Source organism: Acanthochromis polyacanthus, chromosome 5 (genome assembly GCF_021347895.1).
Source record: "Acanthochromis polyacanthus isolate Apoly-LR-REF ecotype Palm Island chromosome 5, KAUST_Apoly_ChrSc, whole genome shotgun sequence".
Classification (NCBI taxonomy): Eukaryota; Metazoa; Chordata; class Actinopteri; family Pomacentridae; genus Acanthochromis; species Acanthochromis polyacanthus.
The window spans coordinates 34097270-34117948 of NC_067117.1; the positions used below are offsets into that span (position 1 = coordinate 34097270).

General features: G+C 40.9%; 1 protein-coding gene across 1 annotated transcript in view; it reads left to right on the forward strand.

Annotated features, from left to right (window-relative positions):
- arhgef10la (Rho guanine nucleotide exchange factor (GEF) 10-like a) overlaps positions 1-15251 on the forward strand; it is a 129624-nt gene extending 114373 nt beyond the window's left edge. Inside the window, 3 exon segments of the mRNA XM_022192616.2 lie at positions 5205-5376; positions 10466-10588; positions 11191-15251. Coding sequence (XP_022048308.2) covers positions 5205-5376; positions 10466-10588; positions 11191-11738 — 843 coding nt within the window. The 3' untranslated portion in view covers positions 11739-15251.
- The last annotated feature ends 5428 nt before the right edge of the window (positions 15252-20679 follow it).

Consider the following 20679-nt stretch of genomic DNA (forward strand, 5'->3'; position numbering starts at 1 on the left):
TAAATAATACAGGACCACCATGAAAAAAGAGGAAAATCCAACCTTTAATTCAAGTGCATTAAAAATCACACATTAAGAAATATTTCTTTTACATGAAATCATGTGTGCCACAATTATTTGCACCCCTGATGTTAATACTTTGTACAACCTCCTTTTGCCAACAAAACAGAGGGTATGCTTCTGCAATAAATATTGAATTTATTTTAAGGTTTTCAACACATCTTAACCAGAGGTGCCAATAATTATGGAGGGTGCTGTATATAAGTCTGCCTAAAGTAAGTCCTAAAAACTGAGTATATGCTACTTGTGTGGAATGTGCAGAAACCTGTCAAGATTGTTGAATTAGAAAGATTCAAAGAAATCATTTTATCCTTCTTCTGTCCCTGTTTGCAGGGTCAAATCTAGAAAACCATTTACACAGGCACAGTGAGTCTTTTTGGTTCTGTTTTTTTTTTTTTAATATTTGAGGAAATTTCCCTCTCCTTTGATTTTCTGGAAAGATGTATACACACAACCTTAGAGCGCCAGCATTCTAATCTGTGATGTCATCAAGATTTACTGCCTGAAGCTGCTGCACGGACAGCGAATCAGACCCCTTGTAGATTCATACAATGTTTGCTGGAGCTCTCGCACACACAAAAATAAGCCTCATTTAGCTGAACCGCTCTGAGCTCTGAGTTATGGCCCAAGAATGCGCACCATTATCTCCACAAAATCATCCTGGGCGTCGTCTCTGTCATGCTTTCAACTTTCGTGTAGTCATCCTCCAAGGTGTTCTTCTGTCATTAGAGGTGTACAGCAGGGTGACTTCTCCGGCTGTCGTAGACGATAATGAATGACATAAAACAAACTCTTCTGGGTAATGTTAATATTCAGATGCCGAACTGCAAACCATTACCATTTAATTATAGCTCCCAGATGTGAGTGTGCGTGGCCGTCTAAATGGGGAAGGTTTTAGCTGAAAAGGAGCATGCGCAATGAGTAAACCTTCCCTGGATCAATGAAAATTATATATATATAAATATAAATTCAGTCAAACAAATCGATGTATTTCATTGTACAGCATGCAAATTTGTTTTTCATTTTCAATGTAAATGAGCTATTTTTTCAGAAGAAAAAACAGTTAGAAGAACGAGCGTGCCACATTTATTTCACCACTTATTCCATTTGCAATTAGTGTTTGTTGTCTTCATGCCAAATCCAAATGCTGCAGATGTACAACATGCAGCAATACACACGAGGCAAATTCAAAATCCAGAATTATGCAAAACACAAGGTTAAGATTTATTTATGTTATTTTCCAAAAAAAAGAAACACATGAGAAGAAGCAGCTGACAACTCTTAACAGCAGCTGATTGAGTCTCCTGCTTCAGAACCCACAGAATCGGGAGACTCCAGCTGAGCTAGGAATGTCTCCTTTTGTTCCTTCACCTCTTTTCCTTAGGCCAGTCCTCCAGAGACACAAGCTTAATCAGCTGAATGGCCACGCAGTTGAGGCACAGTTCTGGTTCACTGTATCTCCCACAGAGCCTAACAGGTCAGCTCTGGTTACTTCTTTGCTAACCTTGTCTTCCTCGCTAATATGGACTCAGGAGGGCTGACTTCACAGGGCCTGCAGTGCATATCCAGGATCTGGACAAGCACTATGTGGTACCTGTAGGAGGAGATGCCACTTGGTGCAGGGCTCGAGGGTTCGTGGACTCAGATTCACCTCGTTTTATTCCTTTGTTTTCCCACATGTATGCTCACCACTTTGTGAGATTTGCTGTACTTTTGAATAATTTATCCATAACTTTGCTGGACACTGTGCCCTGTCTCGCTTGACGCGGCTGATCCTGCACCCTGCTGCTCATCATATGTCTCTTTTTAAAGCTTCACAGTTGACGCGCTGACAACACAGCTTTATTTAAATATAACCTTTTCAGTCTGTTTCTGATAAACATCACTATGCTTCCTATGGTGTTGAAATTGCATGCAGCTGAACTCCAGAGGATCATTATAACACTTAGACATTTGCGTGGACTTCCAGCTTGTATTATATGATTACACACACTCCACCCCAGTGGGGCACATGAAAATTACGGTACTGACAAACATCAATAATACAATGGCTGTGAGGAAAATGGTAAAGAAAAATGGAGGAAGGCAAGGCTTTAAGAAAATTGTTTTGAAGCATTGAGATGTCTTCATCAATCTTTTGAGGCCGATTTCTTGTAGCAAGCTCAAAAAGCCTGAAAAGGACAGTTTGCACTATTTATTTGTGGTTAACGCAGTGAATGAGCTAAATGTTAATATAAGCAGACTATCAATGGCAGTGATACCATGCTGAGTTAAGCTAGTATAATGTTTTTCGTGTTTACTATTTTAGCGTAGGATATTAGCATGCTAGCATGTAACACTCAATGCAAAGTAAAGCTAAGCGTTGGAATGCCATTAACACTGCATGTGTTTTGTCAAAGATAGTGTTCAGTTAATCCAATTCATCTTGAATGATGCTGCTAAACTTAAAGGCAATGCAAATAGATTTTCTCAAAAATGTCAACCAGCTGGTGACAACAGATGGAAAAGTCAGCAGATCACCATCTGTTGGAGGCTGTGAATGTCTATGCAAAGTGGCATGGCACCCAGACAATATTTACCAGAATATTCTGCTCAGGACTGACTTAACCAATCCTAGAGTCTGGTTGCTCATGGCACTAAAAGGCTAATTCATAGATAAACAAAGATCAGCTTCTCTTTCCACTTATGGTGTCTTTGATTTGGATCACAGATGCATAAAAACTGCTCCATATGGTAAATGGAATCATTCAGATCCAGGGGCCAAGCAAGGTGCTGACCTAAAAAGCATCAGCCACCAGCTTATTCTTGTTCTCCCCCTGTTATTTCTTTTCACGTACAATTACTACAGTCATGCTTTGAGCTGTTTTCGCTACCAAAGAACCGTATTTACACTAGACTGTACCACTTTTTGATGTGTGTTTAAACTGATTTGCTTCAAAGAAAAATCTGGGCATGTCAGTGAATTTGTAAAAATGATAAAACCCTATTTATATTCTCATCAGACCAACTAAAAGGGCTTGGCAGCAGCAGGAACCAAGAAACACAATGGGAATTTGAAACAACTTAATTGGGGAGAAAAGGAAGAAAATCTCAACCAATCAAGTGATATTAGATTTTGCAGATAGTCACACAGCAGGGGTTGATTTGAATCTGATGATAATGCAATGCTTTGTTTGTTTGTTTATGATTTTTACACAAATGTCATTTTGTTCGAACATTTACAGCATCATTTCAGACACTTTTTAGGAGCCAATCTCAGTATTATTGTGGAGCTACACAAACTTCAACACTCAAGGTCTGAGCTGCTCCCATGTAACCAGACCTTAACAAAGTAGGACATGCATGGGCATACAGGCTTTGATCAATACTGACTGGCAGACCTTGTTCTTTCCTCTTCCTATTACTGTTTCTTACTCTTCCTGCTTTCGCCCATCACTCACATTTCCACTCGACTCCTTCGCCCTCAGAGTGGAGATGTGGACTTAGCTCTCCGCAAAGGACAAAGACACCTTGTCACCTGGCGTAATGAAGGACTAATGAGCTGTTCAGACCAGCTGTAGTGTTTGTGGCTTTAGCTCCGCTGTTATTTCCCACTGCTGGTGGAAGACCATAGGAGGGATGTTGCTGTTGGTGTGACACTGCCGAGTTGAGTGGAAAGGGCACATTACTACTGTCAAGCTTCACTGACTACCTCATCTCTGTAGGCAACGCTGGATTCAGCAGACTAATACCAGGTTGTTGGTTGGGGGCAACAGCTGTGGCTTGTATTTATCCTGTATTTGATACGGGGCAATGGTCATCCAGCATGGTTCGGTCTGTGTCTGTGATAAAATATCTGTGGAATTCTATTTTGGAATATTTGGTAAAATGTGAATCATTGCTCATGTAAATTTAATTAATTGATTTATTTGAGCCTGTTGTGATATTTTGTATCAGTTCCCTAGAATGCCTTCCAGCTGGTTTCAAACATATGGGACTCAAGATGGCATCCAACCACTACAGTATGTCAGCCATTGATTAGCTGGAAGTCCCTTTTAGAATCACTGGGCTTGATAATGATTAATGCGACGGTGATGCGGCACATACAGTACAATAAGACCGTGTTTTCCTCTACAAACTCGTCAACTCATTTGAATTGCAATGGGTTATTGAAGGTGAAATTGGCCTTTTTATTATGGATATCTAATTTTTTGATGGCTGCACTTGAAAAATGAAGAGATGCATTGCGTATCGTCTCCCAGGCGGAACAGGCACCCACTCCTGAGGAGTCAATTAAAAGAGAAAACACATCAAAGGCTTCTTTCCCTTTTCCCTAATTTCAAACAAAGGAGGACCCACTGGCAAGGGCACACAGACAGGTGGTAATCCCTGTCTGCCAGTGCACTTGGGTTGGGGTTGGCGGTGCATTCTCATCCTCACTCAGTCGCTCTCACTGACTAATTGCCCAGCTCCATGCAACTTGTACATTGACAGTGATATGAGTTCCAAGATGATGCCCAAACCAACCCCTGTCACGCCTTAGACCGCAGGGGCTGCATGTGTTGCCATGATAAGGCTCATTGCATTTATTTCAAGCTGCTCATTAAGACTGGGTGCCTGAAACTCTTTTTCCATTGTGCTCTTAAAAAGATAGAAGCCAGGGGAATGATGCAAAAACATGCCCCATGTGTCAGGGACTGTGTAAATTATAGAATTAGGAGGGACATTTAGACTCTGTTTACAAAAGCAAGTGAAGAGCAGCTGCTGGATGTGAAACTCAGTGGGCTTATAGTGGCATGATATAATTGTGACAGCGATGATATGATGATGCACAACACAGTCTGCAGTCATGGCTTTTCTATGTGCATCTTATGTGTGTTCTAATGCATTTTTGTTGTTGCTGTGAGGATGGAAGTCTAACTGAAAACGACTTGAACCATTTTTGAAGAATTGCACTCAAGCTACACTAGCAGAAGCATACACAATATACGAAGAGAAGTCTCTGAAATGATGTATGTTTTGTTTTAAAGATCAGAATAAGAGTCCATAGAGAGCTAACCTTTCTATTTTGGAAATTTTTTTTCACTAGTTAGTTGATGATGCGGGCGATGGCATTTTACTCACACGTTCCTTTTTTGATAACAATATTATTGTTTGGTCTGCAGAAATTTGAAGTCCATCCAGAGCCAATGGTCAGTGTAGCACACATGGCATGTGCTGGTGGGGGTGTGTGGATGGCATTCTCAGAGGGTTCCTCCATTCGCCTCTTTCATACTGAAACACTGGAACTTCTGCAGGAAATCAACGTCTCAACACGCTCTACGCTGCTGAACACAGGTACGCTCCCATCGCTGCTGGGTCTTGACCTCTACATCCAGAGGTCACCGTCCATCTTGCAGTGCGGTAGACCAACTGTGGCACAGTTTCACATAAAAACTCTCACATTGTTTTTTTTTTGTGTGTGACAGATTTACTATCTAATGCTTCCAAATGATGCAACATGAATGTATCTGTTTGTACAGTTCACTTCATTAGGTCTTTGTTTTATGAGAACAATGAGAGGGCAGCATCAGAACACAGAGGATGCTCTCTCTTCCCCGGATTTGTATTCCTATCTTGTCCAGGTTGCTCCTTGGGTCTTGAACTCCCGGGACTGACCTGAATAAGTATCCTTCTCAGGCCTTTGCAAAGACATAATAAAGCTGTGGGGTGAAAGACAGGGATTAATAAAAAAGCAGTAAAGTCACTGAGGAGCAATGAAATGGCAGCCTTTTCATACATAGGGTTACTGTGGCAGTATTCATGCCTTTCTTTAAGCATCCCATGCTCCTTTGGTGTCTTGCCCGTTTTGCCTCTTTTTCTCTACATGTACCCCCCCCAACCCATCCTGCTTTTGAGCTAATATTTTGCTTTCTTTTTGTCCCACTTTTCCACTCTCACTCACTGTTTCATCTCATCCGCTCTGCTTTAAAATCCTCTCACCCCTGTTTCACTTCTCACTGCAGTCCGTTTAGGATGCCACAGATAGCCCATTACTTCCTGTGCGCTTGCCTTCATGATGGATGAAATATTTATCAGCAAGTGTGGGTGTTTTCCCTTTTTCGAGGCAAGGACTATGGTAAACAAATTAGATTGCACCGGAGCGTACCTAAAACTGTCTAATGGCGATAACTACAGTACATGTGACTCAATATCAGCTCGCCACAAACATGCTCTGACTGTGGCACATGAGCCCTCAGCTCATTCAACGCATGAATACATAATATGTGAAGATCATTTTGAGCTTAAGGGAGTGATATAAATGCATCTGGATTTAGAAAAATTTGTCCTTTTTATTGAGTCACACCAGACTGTGATTGATGTATTTAGAGCAATACTCAAAGCCGTGGTAGCACTCCATCTCATAGGGAGAAAAAAGGTTTTCTCTTGTGAGTTGAGTAAAGAAAGAATAACAACAGACATGCTTTTCAGACAAGAAACTTTTTTCTTGATCAAAGTTCCTTTTTTGTCTTTCATTTGAGACAAGACTTTAAAGCAGGGCAGACTCCTATGGCCATGATATCTAGAGAGCACCAGTGACCCAGAGGTCATTTTCACCCGGCACCAGTGCTTCCCCTTGAAATATACAGCAGATTTGTGGGAGGGTGGCAGCCTCAAGGCTTGGCCCTGGGGGAAGTTACGGGGTGAAAAGAAAAAGAGTTGCTCTGCTCATGTCTTCAGGGTCCACAAAAGGAAGAGGATCTTTGACTTAAGTTGTGATTTGTTGAGCTCACAAGAGAAAAGAGGATCCCTCGACACTCTACAACCACAGATACTGCACATGAATTACTGATAGTTTCTCTCCATCACTGGGTCTCTGCTCCCCTAGGTTTCTCCTTGACTTATGCTAGGACATGCAGTAATGATATACCCCCTAATCCTCTCCCCTTAATGTGATTTATACTCAACAGGGAATTCCAGTTGCAGTAAACAACAGAGAAGTTTCTGAGGCAGAGGAAACTGCTGATCTCTTCTCTACTAATGCCTTTAATAGTTCTATCCTTAGGGTGAAAAAATAATATTCCAAAATAAAGTCCTCAGTGACATATCATAGAGAAACATTTATCTTTGGAGACATCTTCTTTTTAAGGCAAATACCGGCTCCCACGATAAAGCCACAGCACACTGCAGAGTGTGTACATTTCTGCAGAAATTGGAGGTGCAAGATTGCTTGAGGTTAAGCTATACCTCCTTAATCTCAAGTGCCTTTGTCATTATCCCTCTTTATCAGTGTTCTAAAGACAATGCCTGGTGCCCACATCTTCCGACTTAGCTCCAGATTTCATGGTAACCCGGGAGTGGGTGTTCATGAGCGTCACTCTCTCACTTAAGCTCTCTAACCAAAGTACAAATAGACTCTCAGGCAGTGTGAGCAGGTGGCAGACAGTTTTGAGATAAAGGCCGTTTTTGCCAGCGCCTAGCTCACTGCTGTGACCCTGCAAGGTCTCCACCTAAAGGCTCTCTGCTTTTCTGAATGTGCTCCTCTGCTCTGACTCCTCTGCCTCCTGCACATGCAGCATCAGCTCCCGGCTTGGGATGATTCATTTCTCCTCACTGAAATTAATTAATTAATGACACCGTTGAACCACTCATGCAAATCATCATAATCTGAGCATGACACAGAACAAACATGTAAATACTGCTACACATGTAAATGAGCATTCTCTTAGTTGTGTTCAAATGAGTGTTGGTGTAATTCAATTACAGTTGCCATGGATATTATGGTAAATGGTTCTATAGATAACTAGGCCACAGTGGGAGCCAAAAGCTGAGGGACCACAGAAGGAATGCAAAAATAAATCCACAACAAACAATGCTTTTTTACCCCTTTGTTAACTGCAAACAAAGGATGTGCATGTATAATAAGAGCGTGCCATTATCCTTTTCCGTCACTAATGCAGTGCTACAGAAACAGTTCTGCAGTGGAAAAACGTCACAGCATAAAATATATGTTGACTCTTGCATCATGCTCTGTAACAGAATGCAAAAAGTAAATTTTGTCCAAAGAAAAGCACTGTTTCATCTATTCCAGTCTAATAACAAAGAACCTCAATACCAACTTGGTATTAGCTACAGAAAAGATCTAAAAACTAACAAATTCCAACAAATAAATGCAAAACTATCTCTGCTGACATTCTCTTCAGTCCGTTTACTGGCACAAGTGAAAACTACAGTAATATACTCTACTGTTCAAAAATTTGGGGTCACTTACAAATGGCCTTATTTTTTAAAGAAAAGCAGTTTTTTTTCAATGAAGATCATGAATCATAAATCCAGTCTAGACATTGTAAACATGATAAATGACTATTCTAGCTGGAAACAGCTGATTTTTAATGGAATATCTCCACAGGGGTACAGAGGAACATTTCCTCTGAAAGGCTAACTGATGATTAGAAAACCCTTGTTCAATTGTGCTAGCACATAGTTTGAGTTTTCATGGAAAACATGAAATTGTCTGGGTGATCCCAAACTTTTGGATGGTAGTGTACACGACAGAGTTAATATAGTATGAAAAATAAATGATAAATACAACCTAAAATAACAAAAAGTTATCTGATTTGGCAGCCAGTTGACCCACTGTTAGTGACCATAGCACATATCAGTAAAGAGCAAGTTCAGCAGCACATAATAGTGCATGCTACTGCAAGAACAACTCCATACCTGCTCAAAGTACTCACAAAAAGATAAATGTAAACAATGTGTGCGTGTGTTTAGCATTAGATTCAGCTCCCATGACAGAAAATGACACTAAATTACATGGCTACTGCAAAAAAAGGCAGAATTTTAAGCTAAGCATTGAGAAAACAAGCCTAAAGACAGCAGCATCAACCTCAACAAATCTATTATAGACTGAAAGATACACCATACAGAACTAAACGCCATCACTTGATGCTGACACGCATTACCTTCACTACAGCTAGAAGAGGATGTGACATGAGCTCGTTGGCAGAAGCCCCTGTAGCTACACTGACCGTGACACCTGACCTGACACACATATACACACATTCAAAAATGTTTCAATGCCATTGTTTCCTTCTTCATTTCATTTATTTTTTCAATGCCAAATTCTGTTTTCAATACACCGTGATGGCTTCACACACTATACAATAGGAGATGTCCCAAAAATGAAGAAACTATTAACATTAAGCATCTATCCATTCTTTCTACACCACTTAATCCTCATTAGGGCCACGGGGGGCTAGAGTCTATCCCAGCTGACTCAGGATGAAGGCAGGGCACTGTCTGAACAGGCCACCAGTCCATCACAGGGCTACACATAGGAACAAAAAGCGCCGTCACATTCACACCTACAGACAATGTAGAATCACCAGTTAACCTCAGCATGTTTCGGGGTTGTGGAAGGAAGTCAGAGTTCCCCAAGAAAACCCACATGTGAACAAGGAGAAGATACAAATGCCATGCGGAAAGATGCCAAGTCCAGGCCGGATCGCGAACCGGAGATCTTCTAGCTGCAAGACAATGGTGCTAACCACCAACCCACTGTGCAGCCCTAACATGAAACAATTTGGGAGAATTTTGACTTATTAACCACCTCCATAGTTTGTCACTGTTCTGGGTGATTAGACCTGTTTTGATGTTGAAGTTGTTTTTCTTAAATGGTTGCTTAGGACACTGAACTCTCAAGAATCATCCTATGTTGCTCTGCTACAGTAAGATCACTCAGCATCCCCACACTGACCTGAGAACAGGTCTGATCTGATCCCCCAAACTGACTGAAAGCTCCTGTGTGAGTGTAACCATGGATACACAATGCTTACTTATTTGAAATGATAATGGTGTCTGTATCTACAAGGATGTCATTTTACTAGTAAAATGGAATTTCATTGCATATCAGTTGTGCTGTACACCGCAGCCGGTGAAAACTTTCAATCTCAGTATTTCAGAAGTGCTTATGTCTCAGACAATAATGTATAATGCTAGAGTTTTGTTTCCCATGATGCGCTTTTATGAGAGTTTTCTTTCAATTGGGTCGGTGGCAAATAGACAGATCCGACTTTTCATAATCTTATATAACCCAGAGCCCTAGGTGGCTTTGATGTGCATGTGTTAGGCTTGTCAAATACAGATTGATCACAGAGCTTAAACCTCTCCTAAAGCTAACACTGATAACCAACAATAGAAGTGTATTTGACTTTTTTCCCCTTCATGCTGGAACAGAGTTGTGCTGGTAATAATAAAATAAATGGAAGTTCATAATTCACTTTCTAAAAGATAAACTGCCCAATCTGTTAAAGTTGTGTCATTTTGTCAACAGGGAGTCATCTATTATTTTGTCAAAAGGCCCTGTAATCTGTTGTAGTTGCATTCTGTAACAATAGGTTGGAAAAGAAAACTCAATTTTCTGTCAATTTTTTCTATATTGCAGGTCAAAAGAGCATGCGAGTCACCAGTCTTCTAATTTGCCAGGGGCTGTTGTGGGTGGGAACAGCCCAAGGCTTAATTATCACTCTTCCAGTTCCCAAACTGGAGGGCATCCCCAAAATAACAGGTATGGATCAGTGGGGGGCGACTGACTGTGATTGAACGGCCTCTTGAGAGGTCAGAAGAAAAGGGAAAATATTTTTTTATGATAGAAAATTGCTCTACACCGCCCATTATTGAGGTCACACTCACAGATTTTTCTTGTGGCTCTGGGAATCAGTGCAAATATTACCGAGCAGGCAACACACAAATCATACTGTACATATATCCTTGCAGGATAATTTAAAAACCGGCTGGCAGGTTTTGTTTATTATACCAAGTGAATGGGGTCGACAGTTTCCCACTTGCAGAAGCCTTACTTCACAGCCATCTTATTTCAGCCTAGCTTATTGAATAATATGTACATGCCTCACAAACTACAGCTTGCATTATTGCTGTTACAGTGGTGGAATTATGATAAATAATTACTATTAACCTATAAGGGCATATAATCCAAGGTTGGGCTGAAGTAATTTTTAGACCACACAATGGAAATTACAACTTGCATAACAATCTCATTGAATTTATGTAACTGACAATGACTTGACCCTAGTGCTGTATAGGGACCGTATCTGTTGTCTCTCTGGATGGCATTTGAATGTTCTCCGTCTGTCTGCCTGCCTGCTACAGGAAAAGGAATGGTCTCTCTAAATGCCCACTGTGGACCTGTGGACTTCCTGGTCGCAACCACCAGCACCCTGGCTCCTGAACTGCTGAAGAGGGATTCAGTTGTGGACGGCCCAGACTCTGCCTGTGGAGGGGAGGACCGCAGCGACACCTCCTCTCAGGAATCACTGCAACAGTCCTACCAGGGAGAGGCGAGAGGCAAAGGACGGGGTGTTCTGCTGCAGTACAAGCTGCGCTCCACATCTGGGCTGCCTGGACGGCCGTTAACGGCACTGGGCGACGAGGCATCCGACTCTTCCCTGGAGTCTCTGGAGCACAGCGTGGAAGACGGATCTATCTATGAGCTCAGTGATGACCCAGAAATGTGGGTTCGGGGACGTCCTTGTGAGAGGGATGGGGGGCGGAGGGACAGGGTGATCTCTGCAGCAGTTATCTCTGGGGGCAAGGGTTTTCGCAGATTGAAGGGAGGAGGAGCAGCAGCAGGTACTAGGACAAGCGGGGAGGGTTTAGAGAATATTCTAATGGTATGGCAGCTCCCACTCACAGTGTGATATGGAGAATATAAGGCAAGGTGATGTGTATTTATGGACGTCTACGCAGCTTATCCTTGAATCACCTGCTCGATAAATTCAAGGGATTTGAATGTATGATGAGAAGGTGTTGCCACTGTTACAGAGCTTGACATCTTATGATTTAGCCTGTGGAATAAGGAATCCAAGACATGCTGTTTATGAGAAGCATTGTCAGCCCACTGGAGGCTGTGAATGTTCTAAATTGTGTGTCATCAGCTGCACAGCAACTGCACAGGCCACCACACATTAGTTCCATGTGATTGTTTTGATCTGGTTCTTCTTCCTGCCTTAGTTAAGATTGATATGCCTCAATTTAACCTCATCATTGCTGCGTGTGCTCTGCCACATCTATTTTACGCAACAGACTTCTGTGTGAGCACCCATGGACAGCACGCCTTTGAGAGGCAGCCTTTGTTGAATCTGCCATGCTCTGCAGAGTTAGAAATGGACGTCTTTTATCTGATCCTGTGGGAGAGATCCCATCTGTTTCGAGCTGAAAGCTGGGGACTACCATGGCATCACAAAGCACATTAGCACATCACTTTATTAGCTTTGCCAGCCTTTCTCTCATCCCATACAATGTGAATGCATGATACCTTCTATTGTGTCTCAAAACTGAATCTGAGCTCTCTTAAGAAAAGAAAGCATTTCATTTTTCCTGTTTTGTTGCAGCTGTAGCAAAAAATGTTTTCTTTTTTGGTTCTGAAAAAAGCATTGCTCCCAAGAGAGTGTTGGGGAGGGTCATGCTAATACAGACTGGCTACAAAAGAGTTGTAAAAACAAACTGATTTGCAAAGCAGGTTATGGGAGTCAAATGTGTTATTATTCTGCATTACAGCATCTATATTTAGGCTGTAAAATGACTGTAATTATTGCAGTTTTTAGAATGAATCCAATTAAATCCTACAAAGCCAGATTTTAGAGTGTTACCTTTCCCTAAGTACTGTAAATGTCAGATATCTATTTGATTAATCACTGGCATCTATCAGCTAGATTAAACAAATGTGCACACAGGCTTGTTAATACTCGACTCACATTAGCTGGAAACCTCAGTCACACATCAAAAGCCGGACTCCAACGAGTGATGAAATGTAGGTGTTGCAGCATCTAAACTGCTGTCGGCTACGTATCAACAGAGGGAACCTACCTAAGAGAGACACCAGTGAGCATGTTTACAGGACCATTCATTTTCTATCATATTGAAGGTGATTGTGATTAAAGGTGTTGTTTTCCATGCATAGCAAATGTCTGTATTACAGTGAACAGATCGTGATGATGTATATTACCAGTGATATCAGCTATGACTAAGTCATGGAAACCTTGTCCAATTTACGTTTGCATTTTAATGCTAATATTTGCTAAAAACTTGGAGTTTAATGCAATATTAATATTTTATGATAGAGGGATAAAGATGCCCTTTGAACAACATGTCATCGCTTTGGAGTAGAAACCTCATTACTCCATTCTTGGTGATTATCATATCTTCAGATCAGCTGAAAGAATATGTGGTTTGTCTTTAACCTGATAGGATTTTAAACCCTTTAAAAAATTGTATTTAAAAGGCATTCTCATTATGCTATGTACAGTTTGTTCTTTTTGTATGAGGATGGGATACATTGTTTTCACCCAACAACAGCAGCTTGTTGAATTGGAGATGGTATGAGAAGCACTCTGTGGTACTTTGATGTAAGGTTTTCCTTCAAAATGTCATAAATAAAAGTGTTAGTAAACATGCTAGACTAACCGGGCCATGAAACCAAGAGGTACATACTTTACAATGCACATTTTTTATCATGGGCTGGGACAGTTTGTAGAGGCCACACAGCCATCTCAATATGAATAGAGCTGTGTGAGTTTTGAATAAACAGTGAGAAGGTTAAGGTTTTAGTGTATCATCTGCATCGACCTCCATTCCAGCTAGCCCTTCCAGCACACACGGATCCTCATCCTATGCCTTTGTCATGAGTCATGGGGCTCATGTTTTGTATTTTCTTCAAGGTACACTGAGGTCTATTTTTCCTTCTCTAACAAGTGAAATTCCAAAAAAAGCATTTCCACATCTTGTTGTTAACCCCTATTATTCAGATATAAAGCACAATTTGGCATATTGTCGCATAAACAGTCCTTGAAGGCTGTCATCTGAAGGTAAACCTCTGTCACATCTGAAGTGTTTATTTAAATTCATATGAGATTCAATACTCCTGAAGCAACAACACCCATACAGTCATTATGAAGGATGTTTATTTAGCCTTTTTAAAACTTTTTTTTTCTTTTGCTGACAACATATATATATATATATATAAAAATTTGGACACACCTTCTCATTCAGTGGTTTTTATTTAACTATTTTATACGTTGAAGACATCAAAACTATGAAAGAACACAGAAATTATGTTGTAAACAAAAAAGTATAAATCTTCAGTATTAATCTGCAATGTAGAAAATAATACAAAGAAATAAAAATCATTGAATGACGAGGTGTGTCCAAACGTTTCACTGGCAGTGCAGTAAAGAGGCAGAAAGGAAATATAACTGGAATCAAAGTGGGGAAGCTGTGGTTATGTGGAATGCGCTGTACACAATTTGACAACCAAGGTGCTCCAGTAGTTTGTTCCCCTTAACCAGCGGGTGTCTGTTTTCCTGCTAGAAATATACAGGATTCTTTTTACTGGCATGCTGTTGGCATTTTTTTTAACCATTAAACTGGCCCATCCATTGACTCATGCATTTTATTTGCTCACAGTATATGCCTAAATGTATTATCCATGCACTGAATAATAATAATGCTCAAGAATGAACGTACTGTACTACTAATTACAACTGTTACTGTACTAATTAAACCTATTTTCCCTTTTGTAAGAAAAAAAATGATATTGTCTTGTTGATGTTTTTGTGAGACTATATAAGGCATGGTTTATGTAATTTATTTTCCTGTGGTCTTAAAAGGGTAATTGCAAAGAGGCCTCTTAGATTTGTGCATTTGGCTATCGTTTCTATCAGTTGTGATAACATGAGTTAATCGCTAAGATCTGACAACTTGGTGACGTCAGTAAAAGGAGGCTGGCCAGGTAAAATCTGTTTGTTGTAAACGTCCATCGTAGGTCACAGATTTCGGCCTGCTATTTCTGCTGCAGTCATGCCTACAGCCAACTTTACTGTCCAATGAAGCATTATTATCGGCAATAAAAAATGCACTCACCTTCAGTTCTAACAACTCTTGACTTACGAGCTGTCAGACTTTGTTATTGACGTGTCGTTTCAGATCTCAGTTACTCACAACTTTGGTGAATTAAATATTACCATGTCTGATAGAAATAATGGTCAAACCCACAAAAGAACCAGAATTCTATTTTAAGCGAAAGTATTACACTTAAAACCGTCATGGGCACATGGAAACGCAGTGTTCATTTCCTTTGGGTACAGTACTTTAATGTAACATGCCTAAACATTGTATAACAAGTAAATAATAAATTAAAAACATCTGTAACAAGAGTCTGAGTTGGGATTTTTAATATGGGATTTATATGACTGACCGTGTTGAAGGCAGCTGATGTTTTCAAATGTGTTTTGGATATATGTTGTTCATCTTTAGTGTTATTATGCAAATTATGTCTCAGTTTTACTACTCATATATGATTCAGCAGCAGGATATCCTGCCTTTGATGGTCTGTATTTATGGTCTGTATTTCTATAGCACTTTATTATACCTGAACGATACCCAAAGCGCTTTACATTATAGGTCACATTCACACTCTGATGGCGGAAGGTGTGGTGCAAGGCACTAATCAGGACCCATCAGGAGCAGTTAGGGGTTCAGTGTCTTGCTCGGGGACACCTCAACATGAGCTCTCCAGGTCAGAATTGAACCGGTAACTCTTACAAGATGGCCACTCTACCCACTGAGCCATAAAAGCCCGAAAAGACAAAAAAAAAAAAAGACAAAAAGACAAAAAAAAAAACTCATGTCCAAGTGGAGAAAAGATTTCTATAAAGTAATGTAATCTAAATAAAAATACATAAATAAAAAATGGACCATGATTTAAAAGCAATCAAAGAGAGAAACTTCCAAGGGAGGGGACACTTTTTCAGACACTGTACATCACTTGGAAACCAATGTTAAAAAAAGAATAGACAAATAATTTTATTGAGTAAAAAGGTAACGTAGAGACAGAGTGGGCAAACAAAATTGGCTGTACTGTCCCTTAATTTGGCATTTAGCGGTTTTACTTCTTTACTGTGCTTCCCTGTAGACGTCACATCACAGGCCACGCCGTCCAGTGTGTCTGTTTCATGTTGTTTCTCCACAGTACTGATAGCTTGAAACGGTCGACAGCATCATAATCATCGATTTCACCTGTGGATTTAATATTCCAAAGACAAAAACATAGCATACAGCCCTTGTTAAGGTACAAAAGCAGTAACAGTCAATTCAGAAAATAAATAAAGCTGTAATTTTCTCAGAATGACGGCTTTTGTCAGTTACAGGCAAACTGCAGTTTCTATGAGTGCATGTTTGAGCAGAACTTCTTAGTTAAATGATCACCACTTACAGTTGTTTTGTCACATTCTTTATGCCTCTTCACCTTTATCCTAGGAGGAGGGCCAGCGGCTTTTGTCGTTGCTGGCACACTGCACTTGAGGGAGACAGTTGGGATGGTTATGAGCACGCTCAAACTGCAGGTGAAAACACACTGGGGAACCCCTACCATTTCCCATCCTCCTCGTCTGCCCCTCCTCTCCATACTGTCTTTGCTTGTCTGTGTCTCGGCTTTACTCCGTCACTTTGTGTCTTTATCCTTCTGGTCTTCTTGCTCTTTCAACATGTGTCAAAGAATACAAAGAAAGCATAGGACATTTATTATAAAAGGATGCGGTGTGCTGTGTCCTCGAGACCAATCATCAGGTCAATGTGTGCTGTTGCCCTTTGACCTCAAAGTTATATTAATAGCCTCCTCTCCCTTTTAACTCCACATGGAGCAATCAGGCCACATGAAGCCCCCCTTTGGTGCTGACAATGTCAGATAAGGGTGCAGAGGGTGGGGGAAATGGGTCTGCACATCCACTGAAGTGAGGCTCAGTAATAGCCTGCAGGAAGCATAAAAGGTCAGTGCTTGAATAAACCATAAATGATGGGCTAAACGAGAGGGGTCAGGTGGAGGTTCAGGTGTGAAAAGTGGCATTTAGACAATTATAGTACATCACTAAACTGATCGCAGCCAGATGAGGCTTTCAGTCATACTGTTTTTAAATGAAAATCACTTGAAGTTGCATTTGGGATTATGTTATTTAAATTCAAATGCAGTTCTGCACTGTGACTCGGTGGTTAGCACTGTTGCTTTGCAGCTACATCTCTGCAGCTAGATCTCCGGTCTTCCCGGAATCTTTCTGCATGGAGTTTGCATGTTCTCCCTGTGCATGCCTGGCTTCTTTCCGGGTACTCCAGCTTCCTCCCACAGTCCAAAAACATGGTGAGATTAATTGGTACCTCTAAATTGTCGGTAGGTGTGAATGTGAGTGTGATTGTTTGTCTCTATGTGTAGCCCTGTGATAGTCTGGTGACCTGTCCAGGGTGTTCCTTGCCTTCACCCTGAGTCAGCTGGGTGAAGCCGTGACCCTCATGAGGATTAAGCGGTGTAAAGACAATGGATGGATGGAAATACAAATGCAGAAGTTGTTTGTTTTTTAGTTAAATGTAGCATTGTCATGCAATGGTTCAGTTAGATATCCATAACAGTGAAACTAGGCATCAAAAAATAATGCACTTTTTCCCATTATTATGCCTCCTCATTCTCTGTGGATATGAACAATTTAGGTTTTGTTTACTTGTACTCTTCTCAGTTTTGCCACAAGCTCTCATTTACACAAACTTTTTGGCTCATAGATGTTATCGTGGGAGCACAGGATATATATAAGGAGGCACCACACCACTACAGGAAAGGGTCCATAAGGCTCCAGTGAGAAGTGAGAATGTAATACTGATCTGATAAAGCAGTGCTCAGTTGCTCCTTGTACCTGGGACAGCAATAGAGCACATCCTTGCCTTGAAGCAAAATGACAAAATGAGAGGCCAAAACGCTGTGCAAGCGTTCCACTGTCAAGACACCAAACAGTATAGGGTGTAAATATGTGTGCTTTTTCTGGTGGGACTCCGCAAACCCCTTTTTCTAAACCTTTCTATAGATATTTTCTGCCAATTAACCCTGCTCCAGTAGAGATTTGCCTATCTCAAGCCCCAGCTTTGCGCCTGTGCAGCTTGCGGCGTCAGTCTCCCTACGTCTCAGGTATAATTTGCATGCCTCGGTCAAGGCTAAACTGAAGCGGATGAAGCGTTGCAGTTTGAAGGTCTCCCTGCTTTATCTGCCGACTCCTAAAAGCCAGGCATATTTGCATTGCTTTTCATTTCCGCAGGCTTGGCAGTACGAATGATAAAGGAAGAAGAGCACACTGTACAAACCTTGCTTAACAAAGGAGGCAGTAGCTACTGATTTGCATACGGAGAATGCATGGATAAGGCCCACACAGGGCTGCCTCGGCTCTTATTATCACCCTCCATCTACACTCAGAGCTGATGCCTGCCAGCATCTGGTGCACAACCCCACAGAGATGGGATGGGTCACATCTTGGCATCAGATGTGGCTGTCTCTCATGGCAAAGTCAAACAAACCTTAAAAATGTATATATTTCAATAGTAGATATATAGATCTTAACTAAACTCCCACAATGCTTTGCCAGTGCTTCGGCCCATCAATCTCACATTGCTTTAAGCAGACCTGTCTGTTACAATGCTCTCACTACTGTTCAGATTTATGTTTTATTTACAACCTTTTAATCATGCAAAGGATTAATAAAATTTTGATCAGTGTACATTATTCAACTTGTCCCCAAGGAGAGGGGTCTGTTTTATGGCACGACACCTTGCCTGTGCTGAATAGTTATCATATTCAGCAATAAATATCTCCATTTGTGTCTTTAAAGATATTGGAAAATGAATGCTGCGCTCTGTAACTGTAGCATCTCTGTTATGCTTTCTTATTGCTGTACCTTCCTTTGACAATGACAGTTTCTTTTGGCAGTCTGTTGAAACATAATAGGTGAAGTGCAGCTGTGGAGTTTTATAGGCAATTTCCTCAAAATGCCTTTATATAATGTCCCAGAGCCAATACCTTCACTTCCTATTTACTGTTCTATGTGTAAACATGCCAGTTTTACATGTTTTGCAAATCGCTCTGTCCTGCAATGTTTTATTTTGGAACACTGAACCTTTGAAGGGTGACCTTCAGTTCGTATATCTATTGCTATAACTCTCTGCTTCTATCTCAGTGGGACCTCAGTGGAGAAGATAAAATTTCTTTTTATGTCTCGCAGTGAATCAAGTCACTTTTATGCCAACATTTCTCTGACTATTCAAACAAAATGAGAATGTTAGCATTCAGGTCCAGGTTGCTTCCTTTTTGCATCCCTGTTGAATTTGGATGCCAGCCAGAGAACATTTCAGAGGTAAATAACGTGTTGAATGTGGCAGTAACCTGGCTGCATTTCACCAGAGGAGCAAAATATGACTTGAATCGTTTTCGGCATCAAAAAACAACGATATCTCATCTCTGCTTTCTGTCTGTCTGTGTGACATGCTGATGCAATATTGCATCACCTTCATCTGGTGATTCACAGGACTCCTGGAATAATATTCATTTCAGGCCAGTAGGTTTTAATGATAACCATGTATCCAACCATTTCCCCCCCCCGTTCTCACTCTCTACTTTTCTGACCTGCTCCCACTCTTCTACCTTCTTTATCGGCTCCCTCTCCATGTCTCTTTCATTCCTCACGTCTGCCTCACTTCCACCTTGGGTGTAGAAATGTGTAGTACCTTTTAGTGCTGTAGTCTGCAGCTTGACAGATGGAGGCTATTAAAACACATTTTCATTGTGTTATGGTAAATAAGGCGGCCATGTTTTGTATAATATTACTGTTCCCAAGACAGTGCTAGCATGCCAGGGGAAGTCATATAAGCATCTTGTCGTGGGTTTACTATCCATGTACGCTGCTCCATAACTCTGATTTGGTTATAGAGAATTTCCACTGAGCTGCAGTGTCTCAACTGTTGTTTTGATTGCACTTGTCAGTCCAGAGTGAAGTTACAAAAAGTTACGACACCAGCTCGTCAAGACTAATTTCCAGTCTCACTAAAAGGGCGTGTAAGAGAGTAATGGATTTTTTTGCACGAGGCATCAGGGGTTGACGACCACACATACGAACACACACACACACACACACACACGCACACACACACACACATACAGGGCGTAGTTAAGACTCTTTGTTTTCCTGAAGTATAGAAAATCAATGTAAGTGCTATGATATTCATTCAAAATGCACTCCCTCTCTTGATAAAAAAGAGGAAAGGACGTTTGGCTTGGCAGGAAGCTTGGCAGTTTCTAAGCTGTCTGTTTTATAGAGTGGACATTCACAGTAACCAACGATGACAGTTTCTATTTTTACACCCCTCACTCCTCTGAGAGAGATCCTGCAATCCAGCACTGTCACAGTGGCTGGCTGGCACTGGTAGAGCTCCTGTTTCAAATCAAAGGACGGGAAAAATACAACGTGTCTCAATCATGTGGAACTGTCCAGATGTTTTGACAGGTGAGTTAAATGTTGCTTACATTGTGTTGTCATTAAGTGTGAAGTCAGTGAAAGTCTGAGTAACGATGCCAAACAATCAGGTGGCAAAAAGAGAGGTGGATAACTTATACAGTGTGGGAATATATATTGGACACAACAGGCAGAGGGTGTTTTCACAACATTACCTACAAGTTCTAGTAATATTTAAGGAAAACTGTTATCCAATGTCCAAAAAACTTTTATATAATGTTCCTATAAGATTAAAGTTAACAAAGGCAGAATCTTTTAACTGGACAAT